Source organism: Salvelinus sp. IW2-2015, linkage group LG23 (assembly GCF_002910315.2).
Source record: "Salvelinus sp. IW2-2015 linkage group LG23, ASM291031v2, whole genome shotgun sequence".
NCBI classification, from domain to species: Eukaryota; Metazoa; Chordata; class Actinopteri; order Salmoniformes; family Salmonidae; genus Salvelinus; species Salvelinus sp. IW2-2015.
In genome coordinates, this window is record NC_036863.1 from 40,009,347 (window position 1) to 40,029,873 (window position 20,527).

At 42.0% G+C, this 20,527-nt stretch overlaps 2 protein-coding genes across 5 annotated transcripts; one reads left to right on the forward strand and one right to left on the reverse strand.

The window, feature by feature from the left end:
* Nucleotides 1-1,912: 1,912 nt before the first annotated feature.
* LOC111950016 (thiosulfate:glutathione sulfurtransferase) lies at nt 1,913-9,041 on the forward strand. Its single transcript, XM_023967347.2, has 4 exons — nt 1,913-2,257; nt 8,173-8,295; nt 8,509-8,671; nt 8,785-9,041. The coding sequence occupies exons 1-4, from the start codon at nt 2,131-2,133 to the stop codon at nt 8,846-8,848; spliced, it is 477 nt and encodes a 158-aa protein (XP_023823115.1). The 5' UTR covers nt 1,913-2,130; the 3' UTR covers nt 8,849-9,041.
* Nucleotides 9,042-11,503: 2,462 nt separating this feature from the next.
* On the reverse strand, nt 11,504-16,728 carry LOC111950129 (palmitoyltransferase ZDHHC23-A). Of its 4 annotated transcripts, none has more exons than XM_023967514.2 (5): nt 16,284-16,728; nt 14,344-14,492; nt 13,552-14,223; nt 12,857-13,024; nt 11,504-12,513 (listed from the first exon to the last, which is right to left on the reverse strand). In XM_023967514.2, the coding sequence occupies exons 2-5, from the start codon at nt 14,460-14,462 to the stop codon at nt 12,240-12,242; spliced, it is 1,233 nt and encodes a 410-aa protein (XP_023823282.1). In that variant the 5' UTR covers nt 14,463-14,492; nt 16,284-16,728; the 3' UTR covers nt 11,504-12,239. The 4 variants fall into 4 exon arrangements, with proteins under 4 accessions (XP_023823282.1, XP_023823284.1, XP_023823281.1 ...); XM_023967516.2 differs by having other exon boundaries at nt 12,857-12,937; nt 14,344-14,506; XM_023967513.2 differs by having other exon boundaries at nt 14,344-14,506.
* Nucleotides 16,729-20,527: the final 3,799 nt, after the last annotated feature.

The window sequence follows — 20,527 nt, forward strand, 5'->3', positions numbered from 1 at the left end:
AGTAGAACCCAGAAGCAGACCAGGACAAGGAGAGTAAGACGAAGGTGAGTATTTATTTACAAGTTTAAATGTAGTGATAGAAAAATCCAAGTAGCGGAGCGGGCAGCGGAGGTGAGTTGATGGAATTGAGTAAGCAGATCCAAGGAAGTAACTGAAGTCACCGACGACCAGGTAGGGATGGGATGAGTGTTCCGGGTGAATGACTGTAGACAGAAAAAACGAAGGTAAGTTCAAGGTAAGCAAGACGTACAAAACAAACTGGAGGCTGATACGCTGGCACAACATACTGTTCATGGCTAACGATCCGGCAGGGAATGGATGTCAGGTCAGCGCTTATGAAGTGGAGGGGTGATGATCAGGACCAGGTGTGCAGATAGCTGATGGGATACAGGTGCGGGTACTCAGAGATCCTCCAACTAGCTACGTCGCCCGGCAACCAGACAGGGTGCGTTCCAGGACACCGGAAAAAACACTCCAGGACAGAACACAGGCAAAAACAGACTCAGGAAGCGGGATTCGTGACAGTACTTGTATAATTAAGAACAGTATCTTGCAGAATTCAATAGCTGGAATTGTAAGAGCTGTTGCCCTGTCCCTTTATTGCGATTGTCATTCTAATGGTATCCAGAAATAACAAAATCCTGTCCTCAAACACTTACATCAAAATGTACAAAGTTATGGGAAAAGACACAAAACATCCACATCAAATTAAATATTTTTCTTGATCAAATAACATGGAAAACAACCACTTTTTGTGCAGTATTAATTTACTATCCTTACAAACCACTTAATGTAAATGTACATTACTGTAGGTTTGTACCTGCAGACTTTCTATCACCATGAAGAAAAACAATGACCAATACAGTAACTGAGTACATTGAGGCATCAAGTGGTTTGTGATGATGTGATGTGATGATGTGGCTCAGTTGGTAGAGCATGGCGCTTGCAATGCTAGAGTTGGGGGATTGATTCCCATGGGGGGGACCAGTATGAAAAAGTATGCACTCACTACTGTAAATTGCTCTGGATAAGAGTGTCTACTAAAAAGGAATGAAAAGACCATTTCCGTTTTCATATAGAAATAAGTTGCATTTGAAAAGTATTTCAAGAAACTGGAAAACATATCAAACAAGTCATTTTATATTCCACAAGTATTATCAAATTAACTGTTTGAAGAGATAATTATCAGAATCAAGTTACAAATACTGGTAAACACTCAAATACATTTAGTTTTAAAAAATCACAAAAGTAGTGCACTGGGCCTTTACGAGTCCTGTACTAGTCCTGTGCTAGTCAATGCCCCCCGCACAAATTGAGGTCCATACAGAAATGGTTTGTCGAGATCGGTGTGGAAGAACTTGACTGGCCGGCACAGAGCCCTGACCTCAACCCCATCGAACACCTTTGGGATGAATTAGAACGACGACTGTGAGGCAAGCCTAAGGACCAACTCCATATGAATGCCCATGATTTTGGGATGAGTTGTTCGAAGAGCAGGTGTCCACATTATTTTTGTCATGTAGTGTATGTGCATCACGTCATTTCTCTCTCTCGTCCTCTCGCTCTCTCTGCTGTGTCTGCTGAGCCTGCCCTGCAACGTCATTGGATAACGCTCGGCAGGCGTCACTCTAATTGCAAGGGATCTGGCCCATGTGCCGAAAAAGTCATGGCACAGCTTCAAGAAAACTTTGCTTTCAAACTAGGGATTTCGTAGCTAATTGATGTAAAACAATAATTCTGCTCATATATTATGCTTTTATGAACAACACATAGACACATCCAGCCCAAAGCGGGAGGTTTAAAATTACTTTCTTAGTCGCCAAAGTACTAGAGCATGTCTTTAACTTTTGGTTGAATGTGACTTCACTTCCGTTTTATTTAATAGGCTATATTGTTTGCGTAGATTTGACTTTTTTTTGTACATACAGTCATTGGGCTGGACAAGGGCGAGACATAGCCAGTGATAAAATTATTTGAAATGATGTCGCTCATTAATATCTTTAAATGTTAAACTGTTTGAGTCACCAATGACACACTTGCAGGGCGGGGAGATAGCCTACATAGAGGGAAAGCATGCACTTAGACACGTAGACTAATAACTCTGGACATTGTTTCAAGCGACGTTCAAAGATGCTTCTCGTGGTATGCGCGCTGTCGGTGGTGGTCGTGGCACAGGAGACGCACTGTGGTGGCACGCCCGACCGATTGTGTGACGTGAAACCTGAGGCAGTCTACTACAAGGAGCCACCGATCACAGGTAGGCTATTTCTTGACTCGTGACAGGTGCAGCGTCTAAGGTATTCTAACTAGTACTGTGCGTATTGTTGATTTTCAAATATGCCATGCACATTTCTAGCCAGGGTATCTGGGACACTATACCGAGACAAATTAGCCAACAATTCACTAAATGGATTCAATTGAAAAGTGTGCATAGTTGTAGACAAGTCTATTTGTATCAGTTCCAAAGAGTCAGTAATGGAGTGGGTAATGGAGGTCAATAAGTGCTCAGTCATTTTTGATAAAGTGAAGGCCAACAGAGTGACACAAACTCAAGATTTCACCACTGCCTAAATGTTATTGGATTTTTTGGGGGGGGTACAATTTCACATGTACACTATATATACAAAAGTGTGACACCACTTCAAATGAGTGGATGTGGCTATTTCAACCACACCCGTTGCTGACAGGTGTATTAAAAATGAGCACACAGCCATGCAATCTCCATAGTCAAACATTGGCAGTAGAATGGCCTTACTGAAGACCTCAGTGACTTTCAACGTGGCACTGTTATAGGATGCCACCTTTCCAACAAGTCAGTTAGTCAAATTTCTGCCCTGCTAGAGCTGCCCGGGTCAACTGTAAGTGCTGTTATTGTGAAGTGGAAATGTCTAGGAGCAATAATGTCTCAGCCGCCATGGGTTTCCATGGCTGAGCAGCTGCACACAAGCCTAAGATCACCATGCGCAATGCCAAGTGTCGGCTGGAGTGGTGTAAAGCTCGTCGCCATTGGACTCTGGAGCAGTGGACACGGATTCTCTGGCGTGATGAATCAGGTTTTACCATTTTGCAGTCTGGCGGATGAATCTGGGTTTGGAGGATGCCAGGAGAACGCTACCTGCCCCAATGCATAGTGCCAACTGTACAGTTTGGTGGAGGAGGAATAATGGTCTGGGGCAGTTTTTAATGGTTTGAGCTAGGCCCCTTAGTTCCAGTGAAGGGGAAATCTTAACACTACAGCATACAGTGACATTCTAGATGATTGTGCTTCCAACTTTCTGGCAACAGTTTTGGGGAAGGCCCTTTCCCGTTTCAGTATGAACATGCCCCTGTGCACAAAAAGCAAAGTCCATAAAGAAATGGTTTGTTGAGATCATTGTGGAAGAACTTGACTGGCCTGAAGCAAGTTCCCGGAGCAATGTTCCAACATCTAGTGGAAAGCATTCCCAGAAGAGTTGAGGCTGTAGCAGCAAAGGGGGGACCAACTCCATATTAATACCTATGATATTGGAATGAGATGTTTGACGAGCAGGTGTCCACATACTTTTGGTCATGTAGTGCACCACACACTATCTCGTTTGTTAATATGGTTGATGTACTGTCAATCAACTACACCCACTATCATTCAACATCCATTCAACACCAATGATTCATCCACCTGAATTGGGTGGACGCATGAAGGGCTAGTTCCAGGCATGAGTGGTCGATTGCTTAGGGCCACCGGCCGCTAGGGGCCCCCCAATCGGGGTCTCCACTTACTGTTGAGGGAGAATAGTAGAATACACCAGGTGCAATTAAAAAAAAAATGTATTGTGCATCTGCAGTTTTTCTTTTAGGTCAGTTAGTAGCTATGTTTCCATTTACCTGTCCATTGAATAGTGTGTTTGAATTCATTTTTTTACATTTAGAAAGTTTGCATGGAAAATGGATACAATTGCCTGCAATGGTGCGTTTCCATGCAACTATTTTGTGTCGATGAAAAACAGCTGGACGTAATGACGTCCCACCCCAAAAAATATAAACTGTATTTAAAAAAAATAAAAAATAAAAAAAGTAGTTGAAGGGTTTCCATTACACATTTAGGTTAATTGTGCATTAATACATTTGGTGACAGCCTGTATGCTCTCACACCGATCTGTTTCATGTCTCAGGTAGCCCGTGAAAGCCAGCATGGATAGAAGGCAATAATTGAATAATATTTGACATATTCTAATAATTCTCATGTGCCAACGTATCACACCAATGATTAACCACCTGAAATAATTGGATGGTGAAACTTGCATCCAGCCAACCAAAAAAGCAAGGCGACGCCATTCTTGAAAGTCAGGATAATCGAAAACACTGTTTCCATCATGATTTGTCATAATAAAGAAAGTTAGACAAATGATCAGAATATTGTCAATCTTTCGTTTCCATTACACATGTTGCAAAATGTTTTTTTTGGCGACACTATTTTTGTTTAATAAACCTGGGTCAACTGAAACCTGCCTTCTGACAGTCACTCAATTAGCCATGGTAGCTAACAATTTTTGATCGTTAGTTTGTCTAGCCGTCTATCTAAACTTGTAGTAATCATGGCCAAATACTGACTGGGCGCGCAAGGCAGTTGATTTATTTTATAGATCATGCCTCTCCCTAAACAGCAGGTTGTACAGGCAACATTCCTGCCAGCTGTTGATTATGGTGACACCATTTATCAGATTGTTCCAGATTACTCTCAAAACCCTTGGATGCTGTGTACCATAGCACGCTTCACTTTATCACAGGTGACAGGTTAAATACTCCTCACTACATCTGTTGTCAGAAAGTCGGCTGGACCTCTCCAAATTCCCATATCACTTTGTTTCTCCCATTTTAAAAAAATGTATTTATTTATTTTTTTGTCTAAGCTCAGCTGCACACGTTTCCAAGATATCTAATTTCTCTGTTCAAGTATAAAGAGACAAGAGCACCAAACCTGCTCACAGGGTTGGTTAAATCTTGAGGTCCCTTGTGTCTCTGCCCACCTAGGTAAATCATCCTTTAGTTTTAACGCCCCCCCATGTTTGGAATAATTTACAAACCTCATTACATCTTGAATCTCTGGTGCCAATAGGGCAGTTTAGAACACTGAGGAATTAATTCATTGACGTTTGCGAGTGTTTTGGTTTATTGTAATGTATTTGTGTTGTTGAAATGTATCTGTAACTGCTGTATCTTGTAGTTTTTTTTTCTTCATTTAAATAGCATGTTGATTTGTGAATTGTTTGTTCTCAAGGCACTATTGAGAATAAGACCCTGAATGAATGTTACTTTTATTTATTCAATCTACCTCCTCAGTCAGATTAACTTGTGGATACTATTTTTATGTCTGAGTGCATTTTGAATAAAGTTGCACAAAGAAACGGCTCTTTTTCAGGACCCTGTCTTTCAATGATAATTTGTAAAAATCCAATTAACTTCACAGATCTTCATTGTAAAGGGTTTTAACACTGTTATCCATGCTTGTTCAATGAACCATAAATAATGAATGAACATATTCCATTTCTGTTAGTCACATGTCTGTGGAACTTGTTCAGTTTGTCTGTTGTTGAATCGTATGTTCATACAACTATTTGCACATGTTAAGTTTGCTGTATATAAACACAGTTGACAGTGAGGACATTTCTTTTTTTGCTGAGTTTAGCACTAACACAATGACTGGAAGTTGTATTATTTTTTTTTGGGGGGGGGGGTTCAGGTACGTTATACATTTATGAAATATGTTCCTTAGGCTGCCACTCAAAATAAAAAATACATACAGAAGGAAAACAAGTGTTTGTATTGGTCCCAAGTCCAGTAGCTTGTGTAATGGAGGTCAATGACTGCTTCGTTCTCTCTGTGTGTATGTGTACACAAATACACCCCCTTGGAGAGGACACATGGGTTTCTACTTATGACTCCCTCTGATAAAGTATTAGGTGGACAGGCTAAGTTCAGGACTGTTTCTACCGCCATGGTGCATTAGTCAGGATGTAGGAATGAGGAGAGGGAGCAGAAATCCAAGTACTGGGTTTTTCTTGCAGACACAGGAGCACATGGAGAGCTTGCAGGATAATGTTGTGGTTTTACTAGGGAAATACAATAGTGTGATACAAACACAGGTTAATATGCAAGCATGACTGACAATTGCAAAAGGGATAAATAACTGAAATGAATCAAACTGAGAATAGATCTGACAGGAAATTGTACTAAGGAACATGGCAGCAGCACAAACTTTAACTAACTAAAAGGATCTTACTTATTCTTCAATAATGAAAGTTACTCACTTTGTCAGGGTTGTCACTTAACACGGCTACATAAACCCTGACTATTTCTACAATTTCTCTTATCTGTTTTTAAACCTAACTTTAATCACACTGCTAGATATGGTTTATACACGGAGTATACCAAACGTTAAGAACATCTGCTCGTTCCATGACAAACTGACCAGGTGAATTCAGGTGACAGCTATGATCCCTTACTGATGTCACTTGTTAAATCCACTTCAACCAGGCTTTCCCGAACTCTGACCAAGTGGGTGCATGTTTAGATTTTTTCCCTAGCACTACACAGCCGATTCAACTAATCAAGCTTTGATAATTTGAATTAGCTGTGTAGTGTTAAGGCAAAATCCAAAACGTGCATCCCTTGGTGTGCCGAGGACCAAGTTTGGGAAGTGTAGGTGAAGGGGAGAAGACCGGTTAAAAACCCCTAGAGTCGATGTCCATTGGAAATCTTATTTGAATAATATAAAAAAATCTGTCAGTTTAAGCTAGAGATCTATTTATTTGCATTGGATGTGTCTCAATCCACCACATCCACCAATGTCGCACTTCTGCATATGTGGTGAAAGGTGGCAGAGCTAGAGCGGCGTTTTGTCAGACCATGAGACCCCGAAAATCGGCCATCTACCATCGTCTGTAGCGTCCGAACGGTTTGGCATACACACTATGACCCCTCTGTGGGAAGGTGAGACTCTCATGAACACATTTAGCTCTAGAACACCCGCATTACTTACAAGACTTGTCTGAAGGTCCCCCTGTAAGAGTTGAAAAAATTGAGGTAAACTACCGTTCAAAAGTTTGGGCAGCATCCCGGGGTCGCCTCTTCACTGTTGAGACTGGTGTTTTGTGTGTACTATTTAATGAAGCTGCCAGTTGAGGACTTGTGAGGCGTCTGTTTATCAAACTAGACACTAATGTACTTGTCCTCTTGCTCAGTTGTGCACCGGAGCCCCCCCACTCTTTCTATTCTGGTTAGAGCCAGTTTGCACTGTTCTGTGAAGGGAGTAGAAAACAGCGTTGTAAGAGATCTTCAGTTTCTTGGCAATTTCTCAGAACAAGAATAGACTGAGTTTCAGAAGAAAGGTCTTTGTTTCTGGCCATTTTGAGCCTTAAATCAAACCCACAAATACTGATGCTCCAGATACTCAACTAGCTCCAGATACTCAACTAGTCTAAAGAAGGCCAGTTTTATTGCTTCTTTAATCAGCACAACAGTTGTCAGCTGTGCTAACATAATTGCAAAATGGTTTTCTAATGATCAATTAAGCTTTTCAAATGATTAACTTGGATTCGCTAACACAATGTGCCATTGGAACACAGAAGTTATGGTTGCTGATAATGGGCCTCTGTACACCCATGTAGATATTCCATAAAAAATCTGCCATTTCCAGCTACAATAGTCATTTATAAATGTCTACACTGTATTTCTGATCAATTTGATATTTTAATGGACAAAAAATGTGCTTTACTTTCAAAAACGGTTGTGTGTGAGAAAATTAGACACCGCTTAGACCTGATTTTTAAATAATGATTTTAAAAGCCTTAAATTCAGACATTTAAGGCTTTTTTGTGCCATTCAGAGGGTGAATGGGCAAGACAAAATATTTAAGTGCCTTTGGGGGTATGTTAGTAGGTGCCAGGCGGATCGGTTTGGGTCAAGAACTGCAACGCTTCTGGGTTTTTCACGCTCGTGTGTATCAAGACTGGTCCACCACCCAAAGGACATCCAGCCAACTTGACACAACTGTGGGAAGCATTGGAGTCACCATGGGCTAGCATCCCTGTGGAATGCTTTCGACTCCTTGTAGAGTCCATGTCCCGATGAATTGAGGCTGCACTGAGGGCAAAAGTGTATATGGCTGACTGTCTGATTTGAATGTGTTTTGTGTAGATTCAGAGGTGTCGTACAAGCAGTTGAAGACTATGTTTCCCAGCAGCAGTATTCAACTGTTTGACGTCCGCAATCCAGATGAGTTTGAGGCTGGACATATTCCTGGCTCCACCAATGTCCCACGTGAGTAACACACAACGACCCACTTATTTTGACATGTTTGAAACATTCCCAGAGCAGCACTGTGCACACTTTTTCTCTGTCATGTTTTGTTTGTTTCGTGTTTTTTTTCTGTTATGATTCATGTTGTCATGTACTTTATTTTTAATTTAACTGCTCTAAACCAATTTCCCATTGTGTGGCAATAAAGTCAAATACTTGTACTATTACTAACAGTTGGGGAACTCCAGGAGGCTCTGAGACTGAGTTCAGACCAGTTCAAACAGAGGTTTGGAGTACGTGCCCCTCATAAGGAGGATAGCAGCATTGTGGTCTACTGCCAGAGAGGTAGACGGAGTGCTACTGCACTTGACATAATGTGGGCTCTGGGATTCAGCAGGTGACGACCGTTTGCAATCACCTTTTTGTCTGCTAGCATCATAACCTGAGCGACGTACCCATACATATGAGTTGTAACTACACCGATGTGCTCATCTCTTATTTCTCTCCTAGAGCTCGTCACTATGCTGGAGGATACAGTGACTGGGTCCAGCGTGAAGAGCAGGGAGGTGTTTAAATTGCTTCAGGGCCATTCTGTGTGTTTGAATTCTGCTTATTGGAACAAAAGATATTTAGAAGGCATAGCCATTAAATCGTTACTTCAGAGTAGGGGAAATGCTACACTGGAAATGACAACACAATGCTAGTCTTATTTAATAGTAATTGATTGATTTTTTAAAATGGTTGTCCCAAACCAAATAAAGGTCAGTTATGGTCGGTTTTGACAATCTTTTTGGATGATCTTATCGTGTTGAAGGATCTTACACCAACATTTAGACATCGACATACACTTCTAACTTTTTGTTCTCTATCCTCATGAAAAATGTTATTAGAATTTTTTTGTTCAAGTGGAATATTGAAAATGTTCATGTTATTTCAGCTCTGTTTGAGTTTGTTCCTAATTGCTGTACATACGGCTGTTTGTGACAGTGACCCTGTTGATAGTGACCCGGCCTTCTCTAGTCACTCGTAGGCTCAGTCACTGGTATACTTTTATTTACAAAGCCATTTTGGGTTTACTACCTTTTTATTTGGGCATTTTTATTGTTCAGAAATGTGGTGGGTACTCTTCGTTCGCTGGACTTTATCCTGCTAACTGTTCCAAATGTCCGAACTGAATTTGGTAAAAGGGCTTTTATGTACTCTGCGCCATCGTCTTGGAACACCTTACAAAATACTTTTAAACTGGAAGAACTTGTCCCGATTGGTGTTTTTAAATCACTGATGAATGATTTTGAGGCTGATTCCCTGACCTGTCAATGTTTTTAATTTGCTGTTTTTGATTTTGTTATACTCTTGTGAATTCAATGGTTTTTACTAGATTACTTGTAGTTTTTCATGTTGTCTGTAATTTTTGTAATGACTTGGTGCTGCCTATCTTGGCCAGGACGCTCTTGAAAAAGAGATTTTAAATCTCAATGAGCCCTTCCTGGTTAATAAAGGTTAAATAAAATAAAAATCAAATTTAATATACTGGATTTCCAGTCTTTAGTTTGTTTACATTGTTATGTGGTATTTGTTATTCAATTCTATGTCCTCTCCCATTCTTTATGGAATTATAGCCAATATACTAATTAGCTCACAAAATTTAAGCATATTCATACACTCTAGAAACAGAATATATAGTGTTACTTCTCACAAGTGAAAGGAATTGTATAATATCTGTACATTTATAGGAACACGTGTGATTACAGAAGTACAATGATGTTTTGCTAGAGATTAAGAATCAGTGGTAGACACATTGCAAGTGCATGAAGAGGTAAACTGTACAAAGTCATATACCTGTGTTGAAACTATACTTTTCGGTATCGGCTGGATAAAGGGAACTAAGAGTTCCTGTTAGCAATAAGAGGAAGAAGGATTTGGAAACTAACTGCCAAATAACACAATAAGCTGAACTCTGCCTAGCAGAGACAACTTTGTATTAGCAACTGATAATTATGATGTATATGGTATTAAAGTTAAGGGACATCACCTGGGATGGGTGAACCTCAGTAGGGGATAAAAAGGGAAAACACATCTTGAGAACGGAGTGTCTCGCTTGCAAATTACTGTAAGTGTGTACTCGGGTTGCAATCCTTATTAAACAAACTAACGTCTGATCAAAGACGTTTTCCTATTTACATTTTACATTTAAGTCATTTAGCAGACGCTATGATATCCAGTGGAACAACCCTTTACAATAGTGCATCTAACTCTTTTAAGGGGGGGGGGGTTTAAGGGGGGGGTTTAGAAGGGTTACTTTATCCTATCCTAGGTATTCCTTAAAGAGGTGGGGTTTCAGGTGTCTCCGGAAGGTGGTGATTGACTCCGCTGACCTGGGTCGTGAGGGAGTTTGTTCCACCATTGGGGTGCCAGAGCAGCGAACAGTTTTGACTGGGCTGAGCGGGAACTGTACTTCCTCAGAGGTAGGGAGGCGAGCAGGCCAGAGGTGGATGAACGCAGTGCCCTTGTTTGGGTGTAGGGCCTGATCAGAGCCTGAAGGTACGGAGGTGCCGTTCCCCTCACAGCTCCGTAGGCAAGCACCATGGTCTTGTAACGGATGCGAGCTTCAACTGGAAGCCAGTGGAGAGAGCGGAGGAGCGGGGTGACGTGAGAGAACTTGGGAAAGTTGAACACCAGTCTCTGGTGTGGTGGTCATGGTCTCTTGTGCACATAGGAAGAATCCCTTTTCACAGCATAATGTCTAATAACACATTTATCAACACTGAGTCTCAAGTTGGAATTTCGGTCTCTTACCAGAGCAGAGGAGCAGGACGACCACTGGTGCGGTGGACCATAAGTGGACGAGCAGAGACTTGTTAGTAATGACACTCATGATCTGAAATACATCAATGTTGAGGGTGATTGAGAACATCTCTGAAGAATATGCACTGACAGGAAATGACAGAGTCCACGCCGAAGATTAAGGGGAGGATTTAAAACCAAGAAACAGAAGCCACACCAGCAAAAAGGATTTTGAGTTATGAGAGGGACAGCATGTGCATATCTTCAACAGTAACCAAGTTTGCTCTCATTCTGTAGATTTGTTGCGGTGATGCCACAGATGAGGCCTGAGCTCTCTAGCCACTTTCTTAGTAAACCCAGAAGCCCTGGCCTACTTGCATGAAGGTTTTTTATGGCCCCCTAACCAGCATTGTCTCTCACACTCATCAGTTGGATTTGATATGCTTTATTGGCATGAAAAACAAGATACAAAGGAACATGAGTCTTAGTCTTCTACAGCGAACAGGATAGTTGAAATATAAGACATTTACTGCACATGCAAACTTAATATCAAATTTAACTACAAAGAGTATGTGGGTGAGAGGATGTGTGTTGCTCATGTCTGTCAGAACATGCACAGCTTTCTTCCCTTTAAAGTAATCTTTGCCTGTGTCACCTTATGGCCAGGCACACCAAATGGCAATGTGTAGTTTACAGCGTCATAAACATGTTCTCTAAGTCGTGCATGTCCATTCATCCATTGCTATTTAGTCTGTCATGGTTAAGAATCTTTACATCCTTTTGGAAAAAGGTAGCCCGCAAAATCAAACAGATATTTGTCAGAGGTTAGAACTTTATTAAATCAAACATATGTTTGTCAGAGGTTAAAACTTTATTAAATATGCAGAGCAGCCCTTTATATTTACACCATGTTATAACTAATACTAATAGTCGTATCCATGACAACCTGGAGGAACATGGTTATTTTCTCTACCTAAGTGTTTGGAATATAGAGGTCTACTTAACAATTCAAAACGAACATCTCTGAGTTGCAATAAGTTTGCGTAACCCAGGGGCAGTTGAGAGTTCAGAGATGCTCACAGTCCCACACAGCCCACCATCATGGTTGAGGAAAGGCGTTTCTAGTTGAAACCCAGCAGTGTTGAACTAGTTGGTCAGAGTGGCATGGTGTTAAGCCAAGGCTAAACCAAGTCAGTGAGGGCAGAGGGGTGTCTATCTGCAGGTTCTCCCATGGTCAGGAATTCAGCCCAGTTCTGCCAGAAGCCACGTGAGTAGACCCCTGTGTCGACAACGAGGCCACGCACACGACTCTGGCCATTTTTCTTCCGCAGAGCAAGTTGTGCCTCCCGCTCCGTCAAATTGTAGCTGATATTGATCATTTGCAGCAGCAGCAGGTGCAGCAGACCTCCTGTGACAATACTGCTGTACCAAGCACAGGTGAAGCACAGGGCTGAGCTGTAAAGACATCCGCATAGTTACACTACGAAAACAACATAACACTTTTAGTTCTATTTCAGTTGGTTTAAGTTAGCAGATTTTTAAACAAAATCTTTTAGTACTTATTTCAAGTAACTCAAAACAGTTGGTAACTAGCCACTGGGCACAGATCATTTTGGTTGAAATGATGTGGAAACAGCGTTGATTCAACCGGTTTTTGCCCAATGGGTACCTGGTGCCTAACAGTAGGCAATGAAGTGGTGCTTGTTTCAATGAATCCCAAATAAACCCAAATAAATTCTGAATTGTCATTTTGTTTGTGTGTACAATTTTTAAGCAAATACCAGGTACCGTAGTGTACCTGTACTGATTGTAGACACCAGGGCAGTAGAGCAGGGCGGTGAGCAGGTTCTGTCGGGGACACACGCTCCGCAGTACCAGACTGATCCCATACAGAGAGGTCAACAGAAAGAGGAGCAGGGTCAGCAGGAAGTTGCGATGATTGGCCTTGCCGACACAGCTGTTTATCCTGCCTCCGCAGTGACAGACACAACACACACACAACACAGACAATACACCCTCAGTTCAAATGACCAAGTTCTGCTGTGGTAGCATGTGAAAGCACAATTAGTATGAATGTGAGGTAATGAGCACATACTCTGTGTCTGGTTGTGTATCTATCTAAATGCCACAAGTAACAGATTGTCCTGGTTTGAGGTCGCCTCACCCTGCTGAAGGGTGAACCCCTGTGGGCCCTGCACATGTCTCTACAGCCTGGTCTGCTTTAGTGACGTCTTCTTGGCCTGACAGTGTGACACTTAGTGAGATCATGATTATGTGTAGAAGAGTATTGTTGAGCGGATATAAGTGTGAGGGTCTGAGAGATTCAAATATTGTGTGTTTGTATAGTAGGGAAATGTAGGCAGATATGATAAGGCTTTAGTCACTTTTGTGTTGCAGAAGGTATTTTTTATAAGTCATCCTGTTGTTGCACAAATAATAGCATAATAATACTCACGTCCTCCACAACAGACAAAGACGTTTAATGAAACCCACCAGATACAGTGGTGGTCCAGGCGCTGGACACAGCCTCCACAGATCCGGCAATGTCCCGCCCGCGGGGGACGCACCACTTTGCACAGAGGACAAGTGCCCCCCTTTGCTGTCAGGGACTGTGTCTGCTGTTCCACTGGTTTGGCTGGGGATGCTGGCATCATCGACTGGTCCACTCCATTCTGAGAGGCAGAGTGTTTGTCAGGCAGTTGGCTTTGATTGGTGCTGTGTATGTCAGCCAGGGAAGGCTGCACGAAGCCTGGCCCCCTCTTAGTGCGCACAAGGGAGATGAGAGTGAGAACCACACCCGTTGTCACGGTCACAAGCTGCAGGTGACTTACATCCCCACGAGGTAAGATCTCTGTGACAAAGAGGAAGTACATGTAGGCTAGGGAGAAGAGCGCCAGGCTGAGGAAGAAGAGGGTGCGGCCCTTCTTCCGGTGTGTGGCGTAGTAGTACCACAGCACCAGGCCAGGTAGGGCTGTTAGAATGACCAAGCCCAACAGGAAGTGCAGGGCTGCCAGACGCAATAGCAGAGGAAGCAACACTAGAGCTGGGACCATGGAGAGCTCCACCCGCCTGTCCCCTGGTAACAGTCTCACCCTCAGCCGGTCCATCACTGCGCCAAACACAGGCAACACACAGTCAGGTTTCTGAGGCTCACCCTTTAGCCACCTGGAAAAGACATGAGGTTAGGGATGACAGAGAGGGGAACACAGAGAGGGCAGTGGGTTAGACCTGAACGTGGACTGCTGAGTCCTGCCATGATCCTCCTCCTCATTCCACCCCCCTCACCTGCTGCAAGCTTCGTCCAGATCGTCACAGTCACAGCAGCATCCATGTGGGTCTACATCACACTCACAACAGCACATGGGATCATCTGGCTCTGGAGGCTTAAACTTCTCCCATTTCATTCTGACTGTTCACGGATCCACTTGAAGGTCCTGTGCAAAAAAAACTGTGACAGTAAAGAGACACAGTCAAACTATTAATAGCTGCTCTCTGGGTGTGGTAAGGGTGTGTGGAGAGTGGTCTTCATTCTTCATTCAGTGAAGTGCTTCAGTAATATGGACTGTGTTGGAAATCTTATTCCACCACTGAGGTTGAGGTTACACAAAATCTTACATTTGCATGGTGACATCACCTTTGTCAAGGACGGATGTCAACAGTTGCCTCCTATATGTAAAGCTAGCTTGTTGCTTTAGTGGTTTGTATGGTTGGGGGGGGGGGGGTCCCCTTTCTCAAATTTGGACCTCAAGGTGCGCAGGACTGATTCAGGGACTGACTGGCACACCAGATGAGGGGTATGTCTGGGTGCCAATAATCAATCACATTTGACTTGAGTACTCTCTTCGACAGTCTAATTAATGGAGTTAAAGGAAACCTTTGTATTGATGTCCCACAGACAATTGTTCATCATAATGAAGACATTAAGGTTAAGCTATCTGAAAAGGTACTCAATACTTGCATTAACACACTCACATTGACAGGACGTGCGCATGTACACACACACACACACACACACACACACTACCAACTAGGGATATGCCTACTAGACCAACATCTGCCTCATGAAAGTGACAAGAAGTTTAATAAACAACTTTTTTAGGTCGTTAATGGAATCGATTAAAATAGCTTTTGATTTTAACAAGTTTTACAATACAATTACTTTCCTCTAATATAAAATTGGCTTTTAGAAATAAGGCCACCATGTCCCTAGGGAAGACCTATCTGGGCCAACTAAACCCGGTTCTCCAAATACGCCTATCATATGGGGAGATGGAACGTGCATTGTTGGAATGACTGCCAGTGTTGGCTTTGTCATCTGACATACTACTTCAAATATAGCCCAGCTCTTCGACAGTCTAAATATTGACTACCTACAATATTTTATTTCTTAATAAGTGAACTTAAAATAACTGTAGACTATAGTCACATTCTAAAGGGAAAGCTGAACAAAAATGTATATATTTTTTATTAACTAAATATGACAAATCAATGTTTCAATTCAATATTCTAAAGGAATGGGGTACCGCATACCAATAAACACATTACCTTAAACCCTTTAACCTGACTCCTAAACTTAACCCTGATCCCTAACCCCTAGTCTAGATAACGTTAACCACCTAACCACCTAGCTAAAATTCGTAACATATCATACGTTTTGTAACTACTTACTACTTTTAGCTACTTTTCAACTACTTAGCATGGTAGCTAACCCTAACTCTGTAAGATAACTCCTAACCCTAACCTTAACCCCTAGCCTAATGTAGCATATCATACTAAAGCAATCAAATGTAATATATCGTACTAAAGCAGTCAAATGTTATATATCCTACCAAAGCAGTTGAACGTAGCATAGCATACTAAAGCAGTAGAACATAATATATCATACTAAACAATCAAGATGTAGGATACTATACGTCCTACAATTCATATGATATTGTATGACCACTATTACATTGGTAGGCCAATGTAATGTAACCTAATGTAATGTAACATATTGTAATGAAACAGGCTGAAGCCCAGCGCGCTATCGACTGTGCCATAAAAGCATGCTCAATTGGCAGAGTAGATATCTGCAATTATAAACCTGGGTCGCTACAATATCATACTACATGGAGTCGCACAGATTTTAGTCAAATATAATATGTTTTGCTTTGAGACGAGGTTGAAAATGGTGTGCATCTAATTTACCTTTTTGAGAAAATAATAATTGCATAGCCTACATTTACCTGGACTGTAGGTTTTTTGGGAGAATGCACCTTTCCCTCGAAGACTAGACTACAGATCCTTGTTAAACGAACATCTATTATTTCTTATTTCATTTATGTTTTTCCTGTAATATATTTCAGACTTTCCCTGTCAAATAGGAGATCCGTATCATCACACTACAATAAACTTCCGTCCGAACTAATTATGTGGCGGCGAATTCCAGGTACCAGGGTATCCGGTAAGCGTTGGCAGGTGTGATATCCCTTTCAGTTAAAAAAAACTTTTTATCGTTTAATATCCTGTAATCCAGCAGTTTTAGGGGAAGAGCTTGATTATCTTCTATTCCTCATCATTTCGTTGGGAAAGCAACATCGGTCATTGAAGAGGAGCACACGGTTTATTATGAGAGGAGTAGCCTGATTGGGTTGGGTGACAGTGTTGAAAAAGGAAATTGGCATGCCTTGCAGTGGCAGCCAGCGACAGCGTGTGGCAGCGTTAGGAGGTGGTATGCATTTCGCGGATTCTCAGGAGGACAGTGTCACCACTGCGCCGGGATAATTTGAATAGATCAAATGGTCTATTGGAATTGCAATACAGCATGGGGGATGATATTCTTTTAAATGTGCTGATGTAAACAGGAGGCTAAACGCTTTGTTGGTCATTAACAAAATGTACTTGTTTCTCACCACATATCCCTTACCTCCGCTTAGTGCTGCATATGGCTGAGGCTGTTCGTCCTGTCAAAGTCAATGTTCTGCACCTGAGACATTGAATAGCTTGCTTATCTATAATTTATCACAACCTGGTCTCAGAGCATGTTGTATTATTCTGTTCGAAAGTCGAGATGTTCCTTTGAGTATGATATGTTTCGTATGGTATGTATTAATTTGTGGATGTCCATCACCCATTTCGTATGATATGCTACAAATTACAATTGTATTATATGGTACGAATTTACAAAAAGTACAATATGTTACGAATTTTCTAAATGTACAATATGTTACAAATTTGCAAAAAGGAATTCTAGCTGTTCTGCCTGCGGCTATGGAACCCTGACCTGTCCACCGGACGTGCTACCTGTCCCAGACCTGCTGTTTCCAACTCTCTAGAGACCGCAGGAGCGGTAGAGATACTCTTAATGATCGGCTATGAAAAGCCAACTGATATTTACTCCTGATTATTATTTGACCATGCTGGTAATTTATGAACATTTGAACATCTTGGCCATGTTCTGTTATAATCTCCACCCGGCACAGCCAGAAGAGGACTTGCCACCCCTCATAGCCTGGTTCCTCTCTAGGTTTCTTCCTAGGTTTTGGCCTTTCTAGGGAGTTTTTCCTAGCCGCCGTGCTTCTACACCTGCATTGCTTGCTGTTTGGGGTTTTAGGCTGGGTTTGTGTACAGCACTTCGAGATATTAGCTGATGTACGAAGGGCTATATAAAATAAACTTGATTGAAACTTGATTGATAAAGTTAGCTAGGCTAGGGGTTAGGGTTAAGTTGAGGAGTTAAGTTAAATTGTTAAGGTTAGGGTTAGGGGAAGGGTTATCTTAAAGTGTTAAGGTTAGGGGAAGGGTTAAGGTTAGGTTTAGGGGAGGGGTTAGCTAACATGCTAAGTAGTTGCAAAGTTCTAATTAGCTAAAATGATAAAGTTGTCTGTGATGAGATTCAAACTCATAACTTTTGGGTTGCTAAACGTTTGCGTTATACGCCCACCCATCCACCCTGATCAACCACCGCCTGGCTTATGTAACCATACCAAATGTAACATATACTAATTTGAGTGTCCCGGGTTTACATTTACTATGTTACATCTACTCTATGAGACCAGGATGTTTATCAAAGTCTGTAGAAAGACCTGATATTAGACTATAGTGAAATTGCCTTCATTGAGCATAGAACTAATTTAATTGAGCATAGACCTCACCCCTGACATTACGCTACCGTCACCCTGTGCTGCCATGTGTTATAGGTCAACCACCCTTCTCTAGCCCTTGCTTTAATGGCCTTTAGTTACTCTGATACCATTTTGGTTTTACTGCTGCCAAATTGTTGGCTTGGTAAACTGGTGTGCTGTTTTGTTTTGCTGCCACCTTTGCCTAATGCTGCTGTAGCTACATGAAGAGTGTGGGTATTGTTGACCATTTCCATGGATGATAATACTGAGGTGTTAAAAAGACAAACAACAGCCCTGATAATCTACACTGTTGAGTGGGGGTTAGTGGGGGAGCCAGACAGATGATATGCAGTCATGCAAGAGGAGGGAGTGGGAAGATCTGTGGTACAGCCCCACCCTTCGGCATCATATTTCCTCCAGCCAGCAATATGACCCGTCCACCCCCCTCCCCCGTCCCCTCCACTCGCAGAGAAGACTCTAGAAGAGTCAAGCGTGTGCCTGATGGGAAGCAGGAGTCCAACTCTATGTTTATCTATGCCTTGTACATGTTTGTATAGGTAGAGTAATAAAGCAGCGCTTTCTAATGTAAATGGTCTGATACAGAGATAGTGTGTGAGCTGAACGTTATACTCAATCTAAATAAAAGGATAATTGACTTTTGACAAATAAAAATGTGCATATTCAGAGGTGACTAATTATAACTCAAACCTAAATGGGGTGTCTGAGTGAACCAAGCCCCAGGCGTGTGTATCGCAACAATGAGCAGCCAACAACCAAAACAGGCATTGTATACCGACAGACAATTGTGAGTGCAACTTTTGTACCAGTTACATGGATTTTGATTATAGGGTTATGAAAAAACATTATAATCATTGACGTGAAGTAAAATGTTGGAAGTGTGCTTATTTAGATTGCACTATTATAGGCTGCTATAGATTTCATTTGTGAAAGAAATTCCCAATTATCACACAATATCCATGCACACACAAACGCACGCATGCATGCACACACACACACACACACACACACACACACACACACACCCCAAACACACACACACACACACACACACACACACACACACACAACACACACACACACACACACACACACACACACACACAACACACACACACACACACACACACACACACACACACACACACACACACACATTACAGGTTAATTCGGATATTGGGAGACAGCTGAATCTTCTCTTTACAGTAATGTCCACTCTGGTGATGCTGTGTAGACGGACTGAATCAATACACAGGATGAAGCTCCCTCTGCCCCTATAGGGTATGCTCCCATTAGTCAAGCTGTAGTCCAGAACCAAGCAACAGTTAAAAAGCCTGGACCATAAGCTCAATCAGATACAGACTCTCTAATCTATTTTGGTAGGGTTAATGCAGTCAGTCGCAGACAATAACAAAGGCAACGCCTGACTAGCGTTTACAACTGTTGTCAGCAAAAGTAGAATGAACTAGTGTCGGCCTATGTGTAGAGTCATAATAGAGTTAAGGATGGTATTGTATGGCTTCTGCCTGTGTGTGATGACTTAAAGCTACCACCGGGGGGCCCCAGATCCTTGTGACATTTTTAATTTCATTGTAACATCGTCTTCTTCGTACACACACGTGATAATACACGTTTTTAAAATCTGTATATGTGTGTGCGTGTGTCTTTCGGTGGGTTGGGTTAAACGCGGAAGACACCTTTCGGTTGGACCTTGTGTGCAATTGACCAATAAAGTCATCTTAATGCAGTTCTACCATGAGTGGCGTTTCAGTAAAGCAGCTTGATGTTAACCTTTCCTTTGATATCCCATCAAAATGTGAAGATAAAAAAGGTATTGCTTATGCAAATAATTTCGGTATGCAGCACATACTGTGGATCTGTTGTAAGTCCTTGTGAACAGGTTTTATTTTTTATTTTTACACTGTTAGAATGGCTGTGATGTCTCTAGGCTGTCTATTCTCAGATTATTTCTGTGTAAATCCTTAGTGTCCGTGTTGTCTTTACTAGCAGAGTTGAGTGCCAAGTGAAAGTGAACTGTTGGAAGAGCAATATCTCTGTAGAGGGTGTGTGTGTATGAGGGTATGTTAGTGGATGAGGGTGTTAGGTTCTATGTGCTTGTGTTGGGTTGTCAGAGGGGGGGAGAGGGGCACCAGAGGGCGGGGGGCTGATTTAGAGGCACTCCTCTTCAACATATCTGTCAGTGCTGCTGAGATCTGAGAGGATTACGGGCCTCTTGTCTTTCTCCCCACCCCCGCTCATCCTCGCTCACCTACTGGTCGCCACACTTGCAGGTAAGAACTTCTGCTCACCCCTCATCTCACTCACACACATCATCACACGTATGTCCA

Bases quoted from the DNA above. Each gene is read 5' to 3' on its own strand.
- LOC111950129 (XM_023967514.2), bottom strand. From the start codon at position 14,462: ATGAAATGGGAGAAGTTTAAGCCTCCAGAGCCAGATGATCCCATGTGC. The intron at 13,025-13,551 runs GTGGGTTTCATT...CTGCGGAGGCAG, and splicing joins CTGGACCACCACTGTATCTG to GATAAACAGCTGTGTCGGCA. The intron at 12,514-12,856 runs GTACACTACGGT...ATGTCTTTACAG, and splicing joins GGTGTCTACAATCAGTACAG to CTCAGCCCTGTGCTTCACCT.
- LOC111950016 (XM_023967347.2), top strand. From the start codon at position 2,131: ATGCTTCTCGTGGTATGCGCGCTGTCGGTGGTGGTCGTGGCACAGGAG. The intron at 2,258-8,172 runs GTAGGCTATTTC...TGTTTTGTGTAG, and splicing joins CAAGGAGCCACCGATCACAG to ATTCAGAGGTGTCGTACAAG. The intron at 8,296-8,508 runs GTGAGTAACACA...TATTACTAACAG, and splicing joins TGGCTCCACCAATGTCCCAC to TTGGGGAACTCCAGGAGGCT.